Source organism: Mauremys mutica, chromosome 5, assembly GCF_020497125.1.
Source record: "Mauremys mutica isolate MM-2020 ecotype Southern chromosome 5, ASM2049712v1, whole genome shotgun sequence".
In the NCBI taxonomy this organism is placed as follows: domain Eukaryota; kingdom Metazoa; phylum Chordata; order Testudines; family Geoemydidae; genus Mauremys; species Mauremys mutica.
Window position 1 is genome coordinate 96,436,690 of NC_059076.1, and position 17,931 is coordinate 96,454,620.

At 38.3% G+C, this 17,931-nt stretch overlaps 1 protein-coding gene across 6 annotated transcripts in view; it reads left to right on the forward strand.

Moving 5' to 3' along the window:
- The window catches only part of GABRG1 (gamma-aminobutyric acid type A receptor subunit gamma1), a 112,421-nt gene that overhangs the window by 8,512 nt on the left and 85,978 nt on the right, over positions 1 to 17,931 (forward strand). For all 6 annotated transcript variants that reach the window (XM_045019934.1, XM_045019935.1, XM_045019932.1 and 3 more), the window contains exon 2: positions 10,920 to 11,068. In XM_045019934.1, the coding sequence (XP_044875869.1) occupies positions 10,920 to 11,068 (149 nt within the window). The remainder of the gene's footprint in view (positions 1 to 10,919; positions 11,069 to 17,931) is intronic.

Consider the following 17,931-nt stretch of genomic DNA (forward strand, 5'->3'; position numbering starts at 1 on the left):
AAGGTCCCTTCCAGTTTTAGGAGATAGGCATATCTCCTATTATTCTTGATAAGGCTACTGAACTGCATTGGGCCAAGAACAGATCCCTAGTGACTCTCACTAGAACCGCTCTCATTGGTTGAAGATTCTCCATTAACAAGTACTTTTATCTTCCTTATATGAAACCCCCAGGAGATGTGATCCTGTTCTGGACAACACAAATTTCAGATACACAAGGCTTTACTATACTTCCAACATCATGTCTTCAGTATTCATGGAATATCATATCCTTTTTCTATACCTTTTTTCCCCTTCATGACTGTAAATACTTAGACTATGTAATTACCTAGGGTTATCCTTTTATCTTGGGTCCTCTGATGATTCTCCACTTGTTTATCCCTGTTTGGTTTGGGTGGGTAGTTCCACATTAGAGTGTAGAGTTTGTTTACATTTAATTATTCAGTTAATTGCAGGATCTGGCCAAAAAACAGAAAAATGATGGACTTCAAAAATCAGAAGGACCTTTCAACCTGACTCATGTGTAGTTGATATCAGGAACTTCAGAAGGATATCAAAGCATTCAAAGACTTGCCAATCCATATTGCTCTGTTTTTCTTATATTCACTTGGAATAAGTTTTCCTAAGCAGGATTTGAGTGGGCACACTCCTCATTGTCAGTTAGTGGTATAAATACTTTTGCTGACTACTTTATTCATCATGATAGGATAGATTTTTTTTTCTGTTTGCATGATATATATTGAATGCTGACTTCAGAAGGTACTTTGTGGAAAAAGTTGAGATGGTTTTTACTACAAGAGGATTTTGCAATTGAAAATCTCAATCACATTTACAACATCCAGCTGTTCTTTGGCACAGTCAGAATAAGAATTCTACTGATGTTCAGGTGGTAACATTAAAAATATCTGAATAGGAGAAAGGAAGAGCTTTGTGCTAGACAAAGACTTGCTTTAAGGGGCCATGGTAATGAGACAGGCAACTTCAGTGAGTTTCTCACAATGGGTGTAGATGTGTGCCTAAAATGCAAAAGTGGATGTCACAATTATCAAGCTGCACAAGTATTTACATCCAAAATAAACTACTTGAAACATCTTCAACAAGATTACAGTGGAGGGAATTTCCATTTGAATATGGAGTAGAGTGAGAAACCATTGCTGCTGTCATCTGAGATGGAACAAAAGATATGTGTGGTCTTCATTAAGATGGTATTTGCATAGTCTTTCCTGATGAAACCTTTTACAGGAAGATTTTATTTTTTTTAAACCAAGCCACAGAAACCATATGAGAAGATATTTCTTACATTTTTTGATATCTTCCTGGGACTGTGAGGGAATAACCTAAGCTGACCCTGATAACATAATTGGCCAATGTTCAGGTGGGGGGGGGGGGGAGGAGGGGAGGCAGTTATCTCTTTGTTCACTTTTCAGCATATGAACCCTGTGGCACATTATAGACTAACAGACGTTTTGGAGCATGAGCTTTCGTGGGTGAAAGTGGGTATTCACCCACGAAAGCTCATGCTCCAAAACGTCTGTTAGTCTATAAGGTGCCACAGGATTCTTTGCTGCTTTTACAGATCCAGACTAACACGGCTACCCCTCTGATACTTTTCAGCATATGTTATTTTAGTCACATGAGAATATTATTCCTTACCTCAAATTATGAAAGAAGGAGATGCATGAACAGCTAGGTGTTGTCCTTTGTAAATCCAAAATATTGGAAATATGGTTTTGCAAATGCTCGCTAAAAGCCCTGTATGCAAAAACAGCCTATCTGAAATCTCTCTGTCAATCAAGGTAAACTGTTTTGGGATCACAAAATTGAGCAGTTTTGAAATCAGCACAAAGAAATGCATGTGGTTCTGAATAGAGTTAGTTAAGTGAAAGACTCAACTGATTTCTGGGCAGTTATGTAAAATGGGCAACATTGTTAAGGCTTCAAATAACTTCTAAATTGATTTGGATACTTCAGCTTCTGAACAAAGCTTTTCAAGACAAATCAGAACATACCTGGTACAAAAGAAGCCTTTGTTATGGAATAGCTCTGGTACATTAGGTCCAATGATAATTTCAGTTTAAAGCCTTAAAGCTGCTTAAACCAATAACAACAATAACCATCAGAGGTCAATTTAAAATTTATTACAGATGGTATCCACCTAAAAATATATGTAAAGCAGGAGAGAGCAATGTGTAACTTCCTCAGAGCATCATTTAAATGGAATATCTTTTAGAATCTATTCTTCAGTGAGTGACTTTGTTCACAGATTCAACCAAGATTTTATGAAAGAACTAGTGAAACTGGAACAGTGAACATTTACTGGAAGAGATGACAGACAATTGCCTTGTTAAGTACCCAGAGATAAGTTTGGTTGTACTGAAAGTTCAGTTACCTATGTTCAGATAGACTTTGTTATGCAAGCATCACAGATGTTGAAGGTCATTTAACTAGAAATATAAGAAAACTGTTTCAAGTGAAGATTTTGCTGTGACTAAACTTAAATTGCTGAGCTTATTATTTGTGGGAGAATTTTTTTAATGTCCTTTGGAGATATATTACTAATCTGTGATGAATCAGAAGAGGCTTGATCACCTTGGCCTACCCATTAAGATACTGCTAGCTTGATTGCCTGGGCACTTAAAAAAATTGGCAAAGGATTTCAATACACAGAATGATTGAAAGAGAACTGAATGAGTTTCTATTAGGGAGCTGAGTGTTTTTCATTTTTAAACAAAGTTTTTAATATTTAATGTTACAAAAAATTGTTTATCTAGTATATCCTCTAAAAACTCAACCATTCCTCTTGCTCAGTCAAAGTGCCTCTGATTTCTGTGTACAATATATTTTAACAGTATATTCAGACTTCATCTTACTTTAAATTTTTCTACTGCCTTAGGGCCCGATTCTTACATTTAATAGCACCGTCTGCAAGCAGCTTTGTTTGAAATCATTGGATCCACTTGGGGAGGCAATGTGAAAAAGGGTGGCAGAACTGATTGTTAGGAGTTACATGTCTTGAGCAGAAAAAGGCTAGTTATATTCAGAGCACTTCTAAGGCCTTTATTTATTCATATACAGGGACACACTGATTAGTATTTAAATCTAACCCTAGCTTTTCATCATATTCCTCCATAACATAAAATATGTAGCCATTATTGTCAGCTCTTGCAACTTTATTGTGACACTTGTAATATTTGGGGTTCCTTTTAAATGGGTTTCTATGAATGTCTGACTTCAAGCTCATGAAGTTTTGGCTTTAACCAGAATTATTGTCATCACATTGACAATAATGGGAGACTGCGTTTGCCCTCAGCAAAATGGCCTCCATGTCCTTTTATTCTTTGCAGGTGAAAGTGAGGCTGCCGGCTTCCATTGTTTCCAAAGCCAGGCTGCCATCAGGAAATGAGACTGTGGGAGCAGGGGAAAGGGAATGTTTTAGGGGATAGGACAGGAAGTTATGAGGAGTCAAAGGAATATGGAGTACAGGAAGCAGAATAAGGGGATGCAGGATAATATGTGGAGCAGGGAATAGAGGAAGCTGGAGACAAATTGAGAGGAATGTAGGGACATGAGGTAGACTAAAAAGGGCTGTTGGGGAATGCAGAGAACAGGAGGAGCCACCTCACATTCCGAGGGATGGGAGAGAGTGTATAGGGTTCCTTCTGAGTAGTAAACATGGAGGTCTGCCTCCTATCTTTTGAACATGAGGGTTGGTAATACATCAAAAGCAACATAGAGATTACCTCATATATATGCTCCCTCTTTTGAATCAAACTATCATCTTTGATTGATCTACTCTAACATCCTTACTAAGAATGCCTCTCTTCCCCCCACCCCCTCAATATGGTTAGTTCTCCAATTGCAGCCACAGAGCTGGGAAGTTCTCTGGATTAAGTACCCATTGCAATGAAATAATACATATTTACCAATGAGTAATATTTGTGTATATTCAGGACTCCCAGCCTTTCTCTAACCCATGGAAGGCACAGTTGATTTGTTTTGGTTTCTTATTTGCCCTTCATGGGCTTTGGATCAGGTCCTATTGATGATGTGAACTTTGGCCAATTCATCCAATTTCTGAAGCCTCATTACCAGGCCATGAAAAAGAACTTCTTTATAATATAGGACCATGTACAATGCTCTGGAGTAGGATAGTGGCTGTTCAGGTGTCCGACCAGCTGGAAGCCTTATCTGGAAGGCTTATCAATAGAGCATTATTGTATAAATGCAAAGTCTGTGCAAAATATCCCAAACTGTATCATTAGAAAGGATGGTTATTTGCCATAACACAAATATGAGGAAATCATCACTTTGTCCAGGCAAAAAGGCAAAATCACATTTTTAATTAAAAAGAAAAAAATAATGGAAGACAAAATTCTAATTAATACAGTCTAGATTACACAGGAGGCCTAGACAGAACACAGTGGGAAGCCCAAAAAGGAATAACCAGGTTTTCATAGCTTGTGTTATGTGATTGGCTCACTTATGTGCAGCATGGAAGGGTTTTACCTAGTGGGACTATAAATGAGTAACAAAGTGTGTGGGCTGTTAATTTTGTTAACTTAATTTGTTACTCCTGTGAATCTTGTTCTTGTAATGATTTTTATTTAGTGGATACATCTCACACTCACACAAGGCCTTGGAGGATAGAGCACACACGGAGCAAGTCTTGCTGTTACTTACTTCTAGGTTCTGTTAAATATATTTGGGCTCTGGCCATATCTTTAATTATCCCTAGATGATTACGCATTGTGAAGCACTGGCTTTCTCCTTTCCCTTCTTCCCAATCTGACTGCACTGGCACTGCAGCCTCTGCCAGCCTATAGAGTAAAGGAACAGAACCAAGACTGGGTCTTCTTAATGTAGCAGTACTCTGGTGTCTGTTGATCACGCAAACTGTTCCTTTTGTCTTCAACTTTGTCCTTGGTTCATTCATATCTAACCAGTATCAAATGTCCCAGGTATATGGAGCTGGAATGGGGGATGTGTCATGAATACCAAGGTAGTGACTTCAGTAGACTGTTAATAGGCACTGAAGTACAATAGAGCCTCAGAGTTACAACACCAGAGTTACAAACTGACCGGTCAACCACATGCCTCATTTGGAACCAGAACTACACGGTCAGGCAGCAGAGCCTGCCTCCCTCCCCCCGCCCCCAAAAAGCAAGTACTGTACAGTACTTTGTTTAATGTAAACTACTAACAAAAAAGGGGAACTTTTTAAAAAAACCCTGTTTTTTGACAAAGTAAGGAAACTGTTTCTGTGCTTGTTTAATTTAAATTAAGATGGTTAAAAGCAGCATTTGTCTTCTGCATAGTAAAGTTTCAAAGTTGTATTAAGTCAGTGTTCAGTTGTAAACTTTTGAAAGAACCATAATGTATTGTTCAGAGTTACAAACAATCTCCATTTCCAAGGTGTTTGTAACTCTGAGGTTCTACTCAGAGCAATGAAGGGGTTAACAATGGGCTTTGACTAAAGGTAAGTGCAATGCTAGTAGTTCTGTTCAAAGCAATAGTGAAGGTAGGTGCAAATTTCAGCTCTTTTACAAGAGCGTTGACCTGAAATGTTGACCCAGTTCTGACCACCTTACTGACATCTCATCATAACTTTTTATTATAAGTATTATTCTGTGTTAGGAAGGAAAGCAAAGTCTCCAAGTTTATAAAGTCAGAACGAACACTGTACACTCCCCTGTGGCTTGTGCACTATTAGTTCCCATTATCCAGAAATAAAATATCTTATCAACCACAATTAATCATTTAATTCATTTATGAAAACTCTAAGGTCACTTTATCTAAAACATTTAATCTTTATGGTGATTGATTCCATTTAGGCACTTACATTTATAGTGTGCATATAATCCCTGGTTGGTGCCTAACCTTACATATGGTGCATCCGGCAGAAGGAGCAGTATCACTGCTTTATTTTTTATAATTCATTGCATAACCTGACAGATGTTAATTACAACTTAAAGCTCATCTGATTATTTTCCCTCATATTAAAAGTAGAACAAAGACCTATGATATTAAAGTCTAAAGATGAACATGATGCCTGATGCTGAAAAGACTTATTCAGTCATTAGTCACTTATGCTCAAGGATTTATTAGTCATGGTAATGTCTTTAATTAATTGGAGGGTACAGAGCATAATTAGGGCACTTTTTGTCTAATTACAGTTAACCGTATATATGTAGTTACTGTTCAGTTTATCATCATAGCTACTGTAATAAAAACCCCTGTTTAGAAATGAAATTTCTTTATATTTATGGTGAGACTTTTTATGCTCCTTCAAATTTATTTTTATTTTAAAAGAATTCATAGTGAAGTCAAACTCAGCATCTGAAGTATAATGGGTGATAATTAGTGTAGTGCCATGGAACAATAAATTTTTAATGTTTGAGAGTCTTATCAAATTCATTCTTAATCTTAGTGCCTACAAACATTCTCCAAAGGCTTCATAGAGAGTGGATCTTGTTGAGACAAATCATATTTATTTTCCATTACTTTACACTTCCCGTAATACACAGGAGGAAAGAGATGTCATGCAGTGGAAGTACAGAAATATTCTGTGACTGAAACTGGAAGAAAATAAATATACATAAAAAAGTAAAATTGTCCTCTCTCCACTGGTTTTAGGAATGGGTAAAGTTTTAGTGGTAAGGATTGTGGCAGAAGATGGGAGTGAAGGGTCGCTTTAATATACATGAGTATCAATTTATTTTTATTATGGCACAGTAATAGAAAGGTTTCTATCTCAAGTCTACCCTTGCCAGATATTCAAGCTATAGCCTTCAATTCAACAGTTTCACCTCTATGCCATAGAAAAAATATAGCCACCCAAGAAAATGAACAAAAATACCCCTTCATTGTCATTGGGTAGGGAGAGTATTGAGCATTTTTAAAATATAGACCATGGAGAAATAATCAAAATAAGATATGTGGCATCTAATAAGAATCATACTCATTGGACTTATTTAAGTGAATTTGAAAAAACTGAAGGGTGCCAGGAGGGAATTCTTCCATCTGTTTTCCTAGTACCATATTACTGATGGATATTGATGTTAGTAGTTTATAAAAATTTATATTTGTATTTGTAGTACAGAGTTTTCAAAATTGAGGGGAGGGAATGTTCCCATTGCTTGAGGGGGGAGCGAAATAAGTTATATTTAAGTTCTATGCTGTGTTTAATGTATAAAGAGGGGAATCTATGGCAGAGTACATCAAAGTACTATAATTTAGAAAGTGCTGGAATCAGTCAGATTGGTTATACCCTTACCACTTGAGCTAAAGACATAACTCCTTTAGCTAAGAGTTGGTGGCTCTTAACTTTGGTGTGGGAAGGTCACTAAAAGGAGACATGATCATATCCACTTCATCTATTCCTTCAGAATGTAATGAAAAAGCCCCTGCATCTCCATGGAGCTGGTTTTAGGGAGTCTTTGGTAGGTTCAGGTTCTGTCTGCGCCGAGTCACAGTTGCAGGGCTGGAGCCTTTAAATAAAAAAGAAGAAAAGGCTTGCTCCACAGCACTGATGTCTCTTTCCAATGTACATTTTGTTGTAAATTCAGTCTAACTACTCATTATCCTCAAGGGGAAAAGCAAAGACAGTACAGAGCTCATACACTCTTACTAAATTTAAGCAGTGATTAGAGTAACCAAGTAGGTAAAAACATAAAATATTAGCAATTGGTAGTTCTGAAAAGATGAACGTACAGTTGTGAGACTTCTGTTAATACTCATTTTAGTGTTCGGTATGGAATTCCACTAATGGGAATCTTTAAATATTTAATTGCTGATATTTGTATGATGTCCGGGGCCGGCTTTATGCCAATTCTCCCGATTACCCGGAATCGGGCCCCATGCCAGGGCCCGGCGCCTTTTTAATTTTTTTTTTTTTACTTACCCAGCGGCGGGGAGTTGGGCGGCATTTCGGCAGCAGGGGATCCGCTCCAGAGGTCTTCGGTGGCATTTTGGCAGTGGGGGGTCCTTCGGTGCCATGGAAGACCCAGAGCGGACCCCCCGCCACCGAAGTGCCACCGAAGCCCCGGACTGCCGCCGGGTATTCAAATCAGGCTCCCCCTTCATAAAGCCGGCCCTGATAATGTCTGTACAGTACTGTAAAGATGCTAAGTGTTATGCAGTGCCTTTCAAGTCTAAGGAACTAAAGTGATTTCCACGCTATTACAGGGGGATCTGTCAGTGAACCCTGTATGTAGGTTGCCTAACACTTTCTATTATAAAAGATTCTTAAAACTTTTTTTGAATAGTTATTAACAACTCAGTTGTTGATCAGAGAGGTGCCTTTTGCTCATTCCATGAAAATCCATTCAGCTTTGGCTTATTTCTAAACCAATGAAAATAGCAATTTCCCTCTTGGGCCTGCTTAATTTTGGCAGCACGCCAAACACCATGAACGTTCTAAGGCCTTGTCCTCACAACTGCAGCAGCAACATGTACTGCAATGGGACCCCGTAGGAACAGACTGAGCAGCCATAGTAGTTGTAGCAGGGAGGGGAAGAGAGCAGTGCTGGGCTCCTCCTGACCGCCTGGACATTCGGCACATCACCCTAGCAGCCCAGTCTTCCCTCTAGGGGCACTACATGAGACAGAAAAGTCTTTCCACCTCCTAAAGTGAGAGACAAAACCAAACTAACATTAATCATCCGAAAACCGACACTTTCTGTGAAAAAAATAGTTTTAATCCCAATTTTTAATTGGAAAAAAACAGTTTTGATAGAATTTTTTTCAACCAGCCCTAATTATGTATTTTGAGAAATTGTAGATCATCTGATTAAAGACTAATTTGGGGTATCTATACAAAGGAGCAGAGTTAAGTTTGAGCATTCATATTCTTGCAGTGTCGTTTCCTGACTTGTTTGGATACTTGACTCTATAGGCTTAAAGTTCTCTCCATGTAGAACTTTTTCTTTTTGATTTCTATTTTGATGGAATAGAATCAAGAGGACTTGATTTATATGTGCATAACACTTTTCAGTTCGTTTAGACATTTAGGACTTAAGAACTTTGAAGATTTCCCTCTAATGATGAAAAATATGCATTGATTTTTGTAATCCTTTGGTCATCATTTATAACAACACATTTTAATGGCATTAATTCACTATAGGAAAGTAAAACTTTTTAAAACTAAAGGTGGGATTTTCCAAATCACCTAAGTGTCTTTCAGTGAGACTTGTGAACATTAGTCACTAGAATATGTCTACACTACATTTTAAAACCTGAAGCAGTGACTCTCAGAACTTGGGTCTACAGGCTCCTGTCACAATTCTAAAAACAGCTGTGTAGATTTCAAGCTTGGGCTGGAGCTCTGGCTCTGAAGCTCAGGCAGGGTGTTGGGTTTCAGAGACTGAGCTCCAGCCCAAGCTGTAAGGTTAACCCTGTTATTTTTAGTGCCATAACGCAAGCCCCATGAACCCATGTCTGAAGGCCAGGTCTCTGAGGCTTGCTGCCATGGGTTTTAAAATGCAATGTAGATGTACCCTTAGGCACTTCTGAAAAATCTTACCCTAGGAGTATAATGGAAAGCAATAATGTTTTTTTAAACAGTATTGATGTGCAACTTCTTCCAAGGATGATAAGATAATTCCTTTTTGTTGCCTAAATACCTTTGCTTATCATAGCATTGTAACTATGACTTTTATGGGTTCCATATACTCTATTATAATTAATGGTAGCCATTGTCTCTTTGCCAAGATACATTGTATGACTCCCATAGTTACTGCTGAAAGAAGGTGGGTGCAGTAATATTTTTTAATGGACCAATTTCTGTTGGTAAGAGAGACAAATTTTTGAGTTTACACAAAGCTCTTCCAATAAAAGGTATTACCTCACCCACCTTGCCTCTCTAATATCTTGGGATCAACATGCTACAAGAACACTGCATAGTTACTACTATCAGTTTGATGCACTTTGATTAGAAGCCCAGAGCAATTTCCTTGAAATATGTGGATGAGTAACATAGATTGCAAATGTTAGCAATGGAGAAATATTTAAGTCCACACTCATTTGATTCAAATGTAGAGAAAATTACTTCTAGGCAATTTTTGGCTTTTTGGAGATCATCTGAGTGTGTCAATAGACACATTCAAGCCACTACCATTTTTCTTCTGACTCAGTGATAAATTATAAATTGCTTCTTATCTAAGTGAAGGGTAGATAATAAATGAGCATGTAATTGTTTTCCGTGTGTATTTCTTCAATCTTGATAAAATGTTCTGATAAATAATTGGAACTAAAATGAATAATAGCACTCTTGCTGCCATATGTTTAAATGCAAATAAACTAATGAAACTGACACAACTTTTAGCTCCTAACTATGAACATTTAGTCATAAAAAATGCATACATTAGGAATCCTTGCTCATTATCTGGACTAAATAAAATAAATATGTTCTGCTTTAGAACATTCTGAGATGGGAAATCTTGGTTTGGGAATGATGTCACTGGGCACTAGGAGAGTTGACGACATTAAGGTGATGGTCTTGATTTCTGAGGGACACCTAGTCTCATGATTCAACACCCCTTAGAAACGTTAACATAGTGATTTAAATACAGCAGTTAAATTGGGGAAAGCTTACAAAAAAACCTCAAAATAAAAGTAAAATTGCTGTCAAGACTTCATTCAACTTCACTTTATTTGTGATCTGAGTTATTGTTTCTGAATGGCAAACATTCTTCTTGACACATTTCTCAGGTGGATGAGATACTAGGTTCTCTGTGCTGCCACAAAAATAAGCAATACTATATATCAATTAGATGTAACTATGTGCTGGCACCAGAATACGTTCAAATCTTTATTCTACATAATAACTAGGCTGCCATGTTTACTCTTTTTATCATTTCATTCTTCATGCAGTGTGTATTTTGTTCACTATTTTTCTTCCCTCATTTCTTCTTTCATTGAATCAGTGCTGATAAAGCAGATGATGAGGATGATGAAGATCTAACAGTGAACAAAACCTGGGTACTTGCACCAAAGATTCATGGTGGAGATGTCACTCACATATTGGATTCCTTACTTCAAGGCTATGACAGTAAACTTCGGCCAGATATTGGAGGTAAGTTCATCTCACATATAATAAATAGAAAATATGAACCAGAGAATGCAGACATTGCATGGGTTTTACTGAAATGGTGGCAAGTAGCTGTTTAAAAGTCAACTGTTCATTAATTAATGTATCAAGCTAGATAAACAGAATATAAATAACATGGAACATGTGAAAATAAATTTCAACTTTCTTTATAGCAAATACATTAGAAATTGTACTATGTAAAGTATTTAACTTTTAAGGCAGTATCAAATAGGTAACAAATTACTGCAATTCCATGTTTGTTTTTTCATTTTGCTATTTTAAATGTGATACCTCTGATAAGAAGGTATTCAACATACCGAGCTTTCATTGACTGTCAAAAATCTACCCTGAAATCTGCAAATATTTATTCAATGTTTCGACCCGGTATTTTTAGTCCTGTCGGTGATAACAAAATGCAATCTGTTTCATGAACAGGTTTAACTCAACTCATTGTTACTACTTATTTGTATCTAATCGTGGAACACAGTAATACTAGGGTACAAAATATATTGGAAGGACACAACAGGTCGTGCTGGTGAGGGAGTGAAACTATATGTGAAAGAAAGTGTAAAAGCAAATGAAGTAAAAATCTTAAATGAACCAAAATGTACCATAGAATCTCTATAGATAGTAATTCTGTGCTCTAATAATAAGCATATAGCAGTCAGGATATACTACCGACCGCCTGACCAGGATGGTGATAGTGACTGTGAAATGCTCAGGGAGAGAGACTATAAAAGAGACTATAAAAATAAAAAACTCAACAATAATGGGGGATTTCAACTATCCCTATATTGACTGGGTAAATGTCACCTCAGGATGGGATGCAGAGATAAAGTTTCTTGACACCTTAAATGACTGCTTCTTGGAGCAGCTAGTCCCGGAACCCACAAGAGGAGAAGCAATTTTAGATTTAGTCCTAAGTGGAGTACAGGATCTGGTCCAGGTGAATATAGCTGGACAGCTTGGTAATAGTGACCATAATATAATTAAATTTAGCATCCCTGTGGTGAGGAAAACACCACAGCAGCCCAACACAGTAGCTTTAATTTCAGAAAGGGGAACTACACAAAAATAAGGAAGTTAGTTAAACAGAAATTAAAAGGTACAGTGCCAAAAGTGAAATCATTGCAAGCTGCATGGAAACTTTTTAAGGCACCATAATAAAGGCTCAACTTACATGTATACCCCAAATTAAAAAACATAGTAAGAGAATCAAAAAAGTGCCACCATGGCTAAACAATAAAGTAAAAGAAGCAGTCAGAGGCAAAAAAAGCATCTCTTACAATGTGGAAGTTAAATCCTAGTGAGGAAAATAAAAAGGAGCATAAACTCTGGCAAGTGAAGTGTAAAACATACCGGTAATTAGAAAGGTCAAAAAAGAATTTGAAGAACAGCTAGCCAAAGACTCAAAAAGTAATGGCATTTTTTTAAAGTACATCAGAAGCAGGAAGCCTGCTAAACGACCAGTGGGACCACTGGACGATAGAGATGCTAAAGGAACCCTCAGGGATGATTAAGCCATTGCAAAGAAACTAAATGAATTCTTTGCCTCAGTCTTCATGGCTGAGGATGTGAGGAAGATTCCAAAACCTGAGCCATTCTTCTTAGATGACAAATCTGAGGAACTGTCTCAGATTGAGGTCTCATTAGAGGAGATTTTGGAACAAACTGATAAATGGTAATAAGTCATCAGGTCCAGATGGTATTCACTCAAGAGGTCTGAAGGAACTCAAATGTGTAATTGCAGAACTACTAACGGTAGTTTATAACCTATCAGCTTCTGTACCAAATGTCTGGAGGATAGCTAATGTGATGACAATTTTTAAAAAGGGCTCCAGAGATGATCCCAGCAATTATAGGCTGGTAAGCCTGACTTCAGTACTGGGCAAACTGTGTGAAAGTATAGTAAAGAACAAAACTGTCAGACATATAGATGAACATAATTGGTTGGGGAAGAGTCAACATGTTTTTTGTAAAGGGAAATCATGCCTCACCAATCTACTAGAATTCTTTGAGGTGGTCAACAAGCATGTGGGCAAAGGGGATCTAATGGATATAGTGTATTTAGATTTTCAGAAAGCCTTTTACATGGTCCCTCATCAAAGGCTCTTAAGCGAAGTAAGCTGTCATGGGATAAGAAGGAAGTTCCTCTCATGGATTGGTAACTGGTTAAAAGATAGGAAACAAAGGGTAGGAATAAATGGTTAGTTTTCACAGTGGAGAGAGGTAAATAGTTGTGTTCCCCAGGGGTCTGTACTTGGACCTGTCCTATTCAACATATTCATAAATGATCTGAAAAAATGGGTAAATAGTGAGATGGCAAAATTTGCAGATGATACAAAACTACTCAAGATAGTTAAGTTGCAGGCAGACTGCAAGGAGCTACAAAATGATCTCACAAAACTGGGTGAGTGGGAAACAAAATGGCAGATGAAATTCAATGTTGATAAATGCAAAGTAATGTATATTGGAAAACATAATCCCAGCTATACATATAAAATGATGGGGTCTAAATTAGCTGTTACCACTCAAGAAAGAGATCTTGGAGTCGTGGATAGTTCTCTGGAAACATCCACTCAATGTGTAACAGCAGTCAAAAAAGCTAACAGAATGTTGGGAATCATTAAGAAAGGGATAGATAATAAAACAGAAAATATATTGACTCTATATACATTTTGAATACCATATGCAGATGTAGTTTCCCCATCTCAAAACAAAAAAGATATTGGAATTGGAAAAGGTTCAGAAAAGGACAACAAAAATGACAACATATGGAACAGCTTCTGTGTGAGGAGAGATTAATAAGACTGGGACTTTTCATCTTGGAAAATAGACGACTAAGGGGGGGATATGATAGAGGTCTATAAAATCATGACTGGTGTGGAGAAAGTAAATAGGGAAGTGTTATTACTGCTTCTCATAACACAAGAACTAGGGGTCACCAAATGAAACTAATAGCAGCACAATGCACAGTCAGCCTGTGAAGCTCTTTGCCAGAGGATGTTGTGAAGGCCAAGACTATAGCAGGGTTCAAAAAAGAACTAGACACATTCATGGAGGATAGGTCCATCAATGGCTATTAGCCAGGATGGGCAGGGATGGTGTTCCTAGTCTCTGTTTGCCAGAAGCTGGGCGACAGGGGATGGATCACATGATGATTACCGGTTCTGTTCATTCCCTCTGGGGCACGTCATTGGCCACTGTTGGAAGACAGGATACTGGGCTATATGGACCTTTGGTCTGACCCAGTATAGCTATTCTTATGTTCTTATGGATCAAGGCTCCTTTGTTCTAGACTTTGTACAAATACACAGAAAGAGGTGGCCTTTCCCTGAAGAGTTTACAGTCCAAATCAGTGGTTTTCAACCTTTTTTCATTTCTCGACCCCTAAAATATTTTAAAAGGGAGGTGCAGAACCGTTTGGAAATCAGATATGGTCTGCGTCCCTCCAAGGGTCCATGGACCACAGGTTGAAAACCACTGGTCTAAATAGATGAGACAAAGTCTGAGAAGGGAAACAGGCACAAAATGGTGAAATGACTTGTCCAAGGTCACTGGTAGGGCCAGGATTGGAGTCTAGGTTTCCAGACTCCCAGACCAGTGTCTTATTCATTAGTCACATTGCCTTTCTGTTTCTGAGAATCTTTTGTCCCTGAATAAAGCATAGGTTATCACACTGTTTCCTCTCTTACTTCTCTCCAGAACGAGGAAAACTTGTAACCCTATACTTCATAGGCCTCAAAATTTGGCCCATACAAAGAAATACAATCTACACCTTCAACTCCTGTCCTGCTACTTATTGAAATGCAGTAGACATTCAAAGAGAAAGAAACAAAATCAGTCAATGATGTACTCCTCCTATACTCCATTCCAATTATGTTGATAAAATCTGGTGTTGGTTTCAGTGTCTCAAGACTTGCAGAACAGTTACTTGACTGGGATTATCCTTAACTTTCAGGGTAATAATATCCTACAGAAGAATTTTTGCTGTTGAATTAATTTGACTCATTTATAGTAGCAACATTTTTGTCTCTGAACCTGAAGCTTATGGGTTCAAATACCAGAGCAGGATTTGGTCTCTTCCTGATGTTGACACAGCATTTTAGCATGTGAGAACAAGGGGGAGTGCTGTGCTATTAAAAGTAGAATCCTTTGAATGAGACACTGGGTTCCCTTTTCTGCCTGTTTCTGGTGACTGTCTAGATGAAAGTTGAGAATCCTATGACAATTTTTAAATTTAAAAAGAGAGAATGCCATTGTGTAGCCTGTCTTTTTCTGTCCCTCTCATTCCAATATTCATGAGCTTTGCTAACTGCTTAATAGTCACTTGGTTTGTTTATATGTTCATTATTACTAACTTATTTGTTGTTTGTACTTTGACATGCTTAGAGCATAAAGATGCTATTCTAAAACCATATTCTGTGCTAAGCATACTACTGCTGGTTTCTACATGGAAACAAGGTTGTATAAATCCAAATTACATACAGACATTACCATGTGGATGGTTTTTATTATTAATCTGTATGCATTAGGAAATCAATAAAGTGCAAGTGTGGTAATGCCTTGCCTTGCTTTTTGTTTGTTTGTTTGTTTGTTTCAGGGATTTTTTTGGTTCATTTGGCCCTCCTGAGTTTACAGTGCTCCATGTTGTTCCATCCTTAGTCCCACGTGTGATGGGTTTGGTCACAGAGACTCCCTTGGTACTGTCACCTGATGTGCTGGAATTACCTCTGAGCCCGTTTTCCCTGCCAGCTTGGGACTTCCAGAACCCTGCCTTGTTGAGCCAGACATGCTAGCCTGCTACAACACAGACCCAGGGTCTGGTCCACGCCCCCAAAGCTGCGGACGTAACAGAAAACAGCTCAGCAGGTTTCCCATCTCCAGCACCCAGACACCTAGTTCCCAATGGGATCCAAACCCCAAATAAATCTGTTTTACTCTGTATAAAGCTTATACGGGGTAAATTCATAAATTGTCCGCTCTCTATAACACTGATAAAGAGAGATGCACAGCTGTTTGCTCCCCAGATATTAATCACTTACTCTGGGTTTATTAATAAACAATGATTTTATTAAGTATAAAATGTAGGATTTAAGTGATTTCAAGTAATAACGGCCAGAACAAAGTAAGTCACAAAGCAAAATAAAACAAAACGTGCAAGTCTAAGCCTAATACATTAAGAAACTGATTACAGGTAATATCTCACCCTCAGATGTTCCAATGAGCTTTTTTTTTTCACAGACTAGACCTTTTTCTACTCTGGGCCCAATCCTTTCCCTGATACAGTCCTTGTTAGCTCCAGCAGACATCTTAGGTGGTAAGCAGGGGTGTTCTCATGACTGGCAGCCCCCTTTGTCCTGCTCCACCCGCTTTTATAGCTTTGGCACAAGGCGGGAATCTTTTGTCTGGGCTTGTCCCCACCCCTGCCTCATCAATGGAAAAGTACAAGGATTAAGATGGATTCCAGTACCATGTGACATGGTCACATGTCACTGTAAGACCCCTAGTCTCCATTCTTCCTGGGTTGGCTCACGTGTACACAGGAAGGTGTGCAGGTAAGTAAACCATTTATAACCAGTTGTCCTAGTCAATGGGAGTCATCAAGATTCTAAACCACCATTAATTGCCCACACTTTCCATAATTACAATAGGACCTCAGAGTTATACTTCATATTTCTAGTTTCAGATACAAGAATGATACATGCATACAATTAGGATGAATATATTCAGTAGGTTAGAACCTTTCTTATGAGACCTTACAAGAGACCTTTTGCATAAAGCATATTCCAGTTACCTCATGTTCACACCCGTAAGCATATTTCCATAAAACATATGGCGTGTAATGTCACACCATGCATGGTCAGTTCTCAAAGTAACAAAAACATAGATTGAGATGGTTGACATTTTCAGAGCTTCCAATGTGAATTAAAATGGAAAAAATAAAGAGGTTCACTGTTTTCATCACTCCCCACTCCAGTCTCTGTTCCCTTCACCCTCATTTTTGACCTTTTCTAGACAGGCGCTGCCTAGATCCAAAAGAAAAAGTGACACTCCTTGTACAAGACACAGGGTCCCGTTACTAAATGGGCATGCATGATCAACATGAGATTCACAAGGACCCTCAAAATGCAAACTTGCAGTATGAAAGGGGGCCACAATCCCCTAGTCAGAAGCCATTACAGTGTTCACTAATTCTTATAGATGTTTTCCCCATCTTGCAACTTTACTTCTGTCTTGTCTGAATTGGGCATCCTCCATCCTGATATCATCTAAACTCTGATCTCATTCTGCGATTAGGTAATCTATTCTGCTGGATCAGCTGAAATGGGAGCTTTGCCAATGATTTCAGGGGAGCCAGGATTTCACCTCATGTCTCCTGGCCCATTTAACAGCACCCTGAATGCGTTGAACAGGAGGAGGTAGACAGATGGAACCTTGTGGCACCTCACACAAGGACCCTTATCTCATGGATCTCTCTCAAACTAGGAGAGGCCCATTCTAGAGACCACAAGTGTGCCCACAGTATCTCCACAGCCCTTCATCACCTCTGTACAGCCATGTCATATGACCTCAAATGTTCTTTGGACCTGAGAAAATAGAACTTCACTTGGGTCAATGAGAAAGTGGAAAAAATTAGTTCTATATTAAATACTTTCCTTGTGGCTCTTTTCCCTTTCTGCCCATAAATCAGCAGAGGGAAAAAGGGGCTTCATTTTTAAAATCTTCCAGCCCATACCCACCACATTTTTATTCTGCCCAGTCCTCTTGGCTAGGGACAATTATGCCACAGGACCTTAATTCTTCCTGCCCTGTTGTGAGGTGCTGCATGACATGTCCTCTTCCCT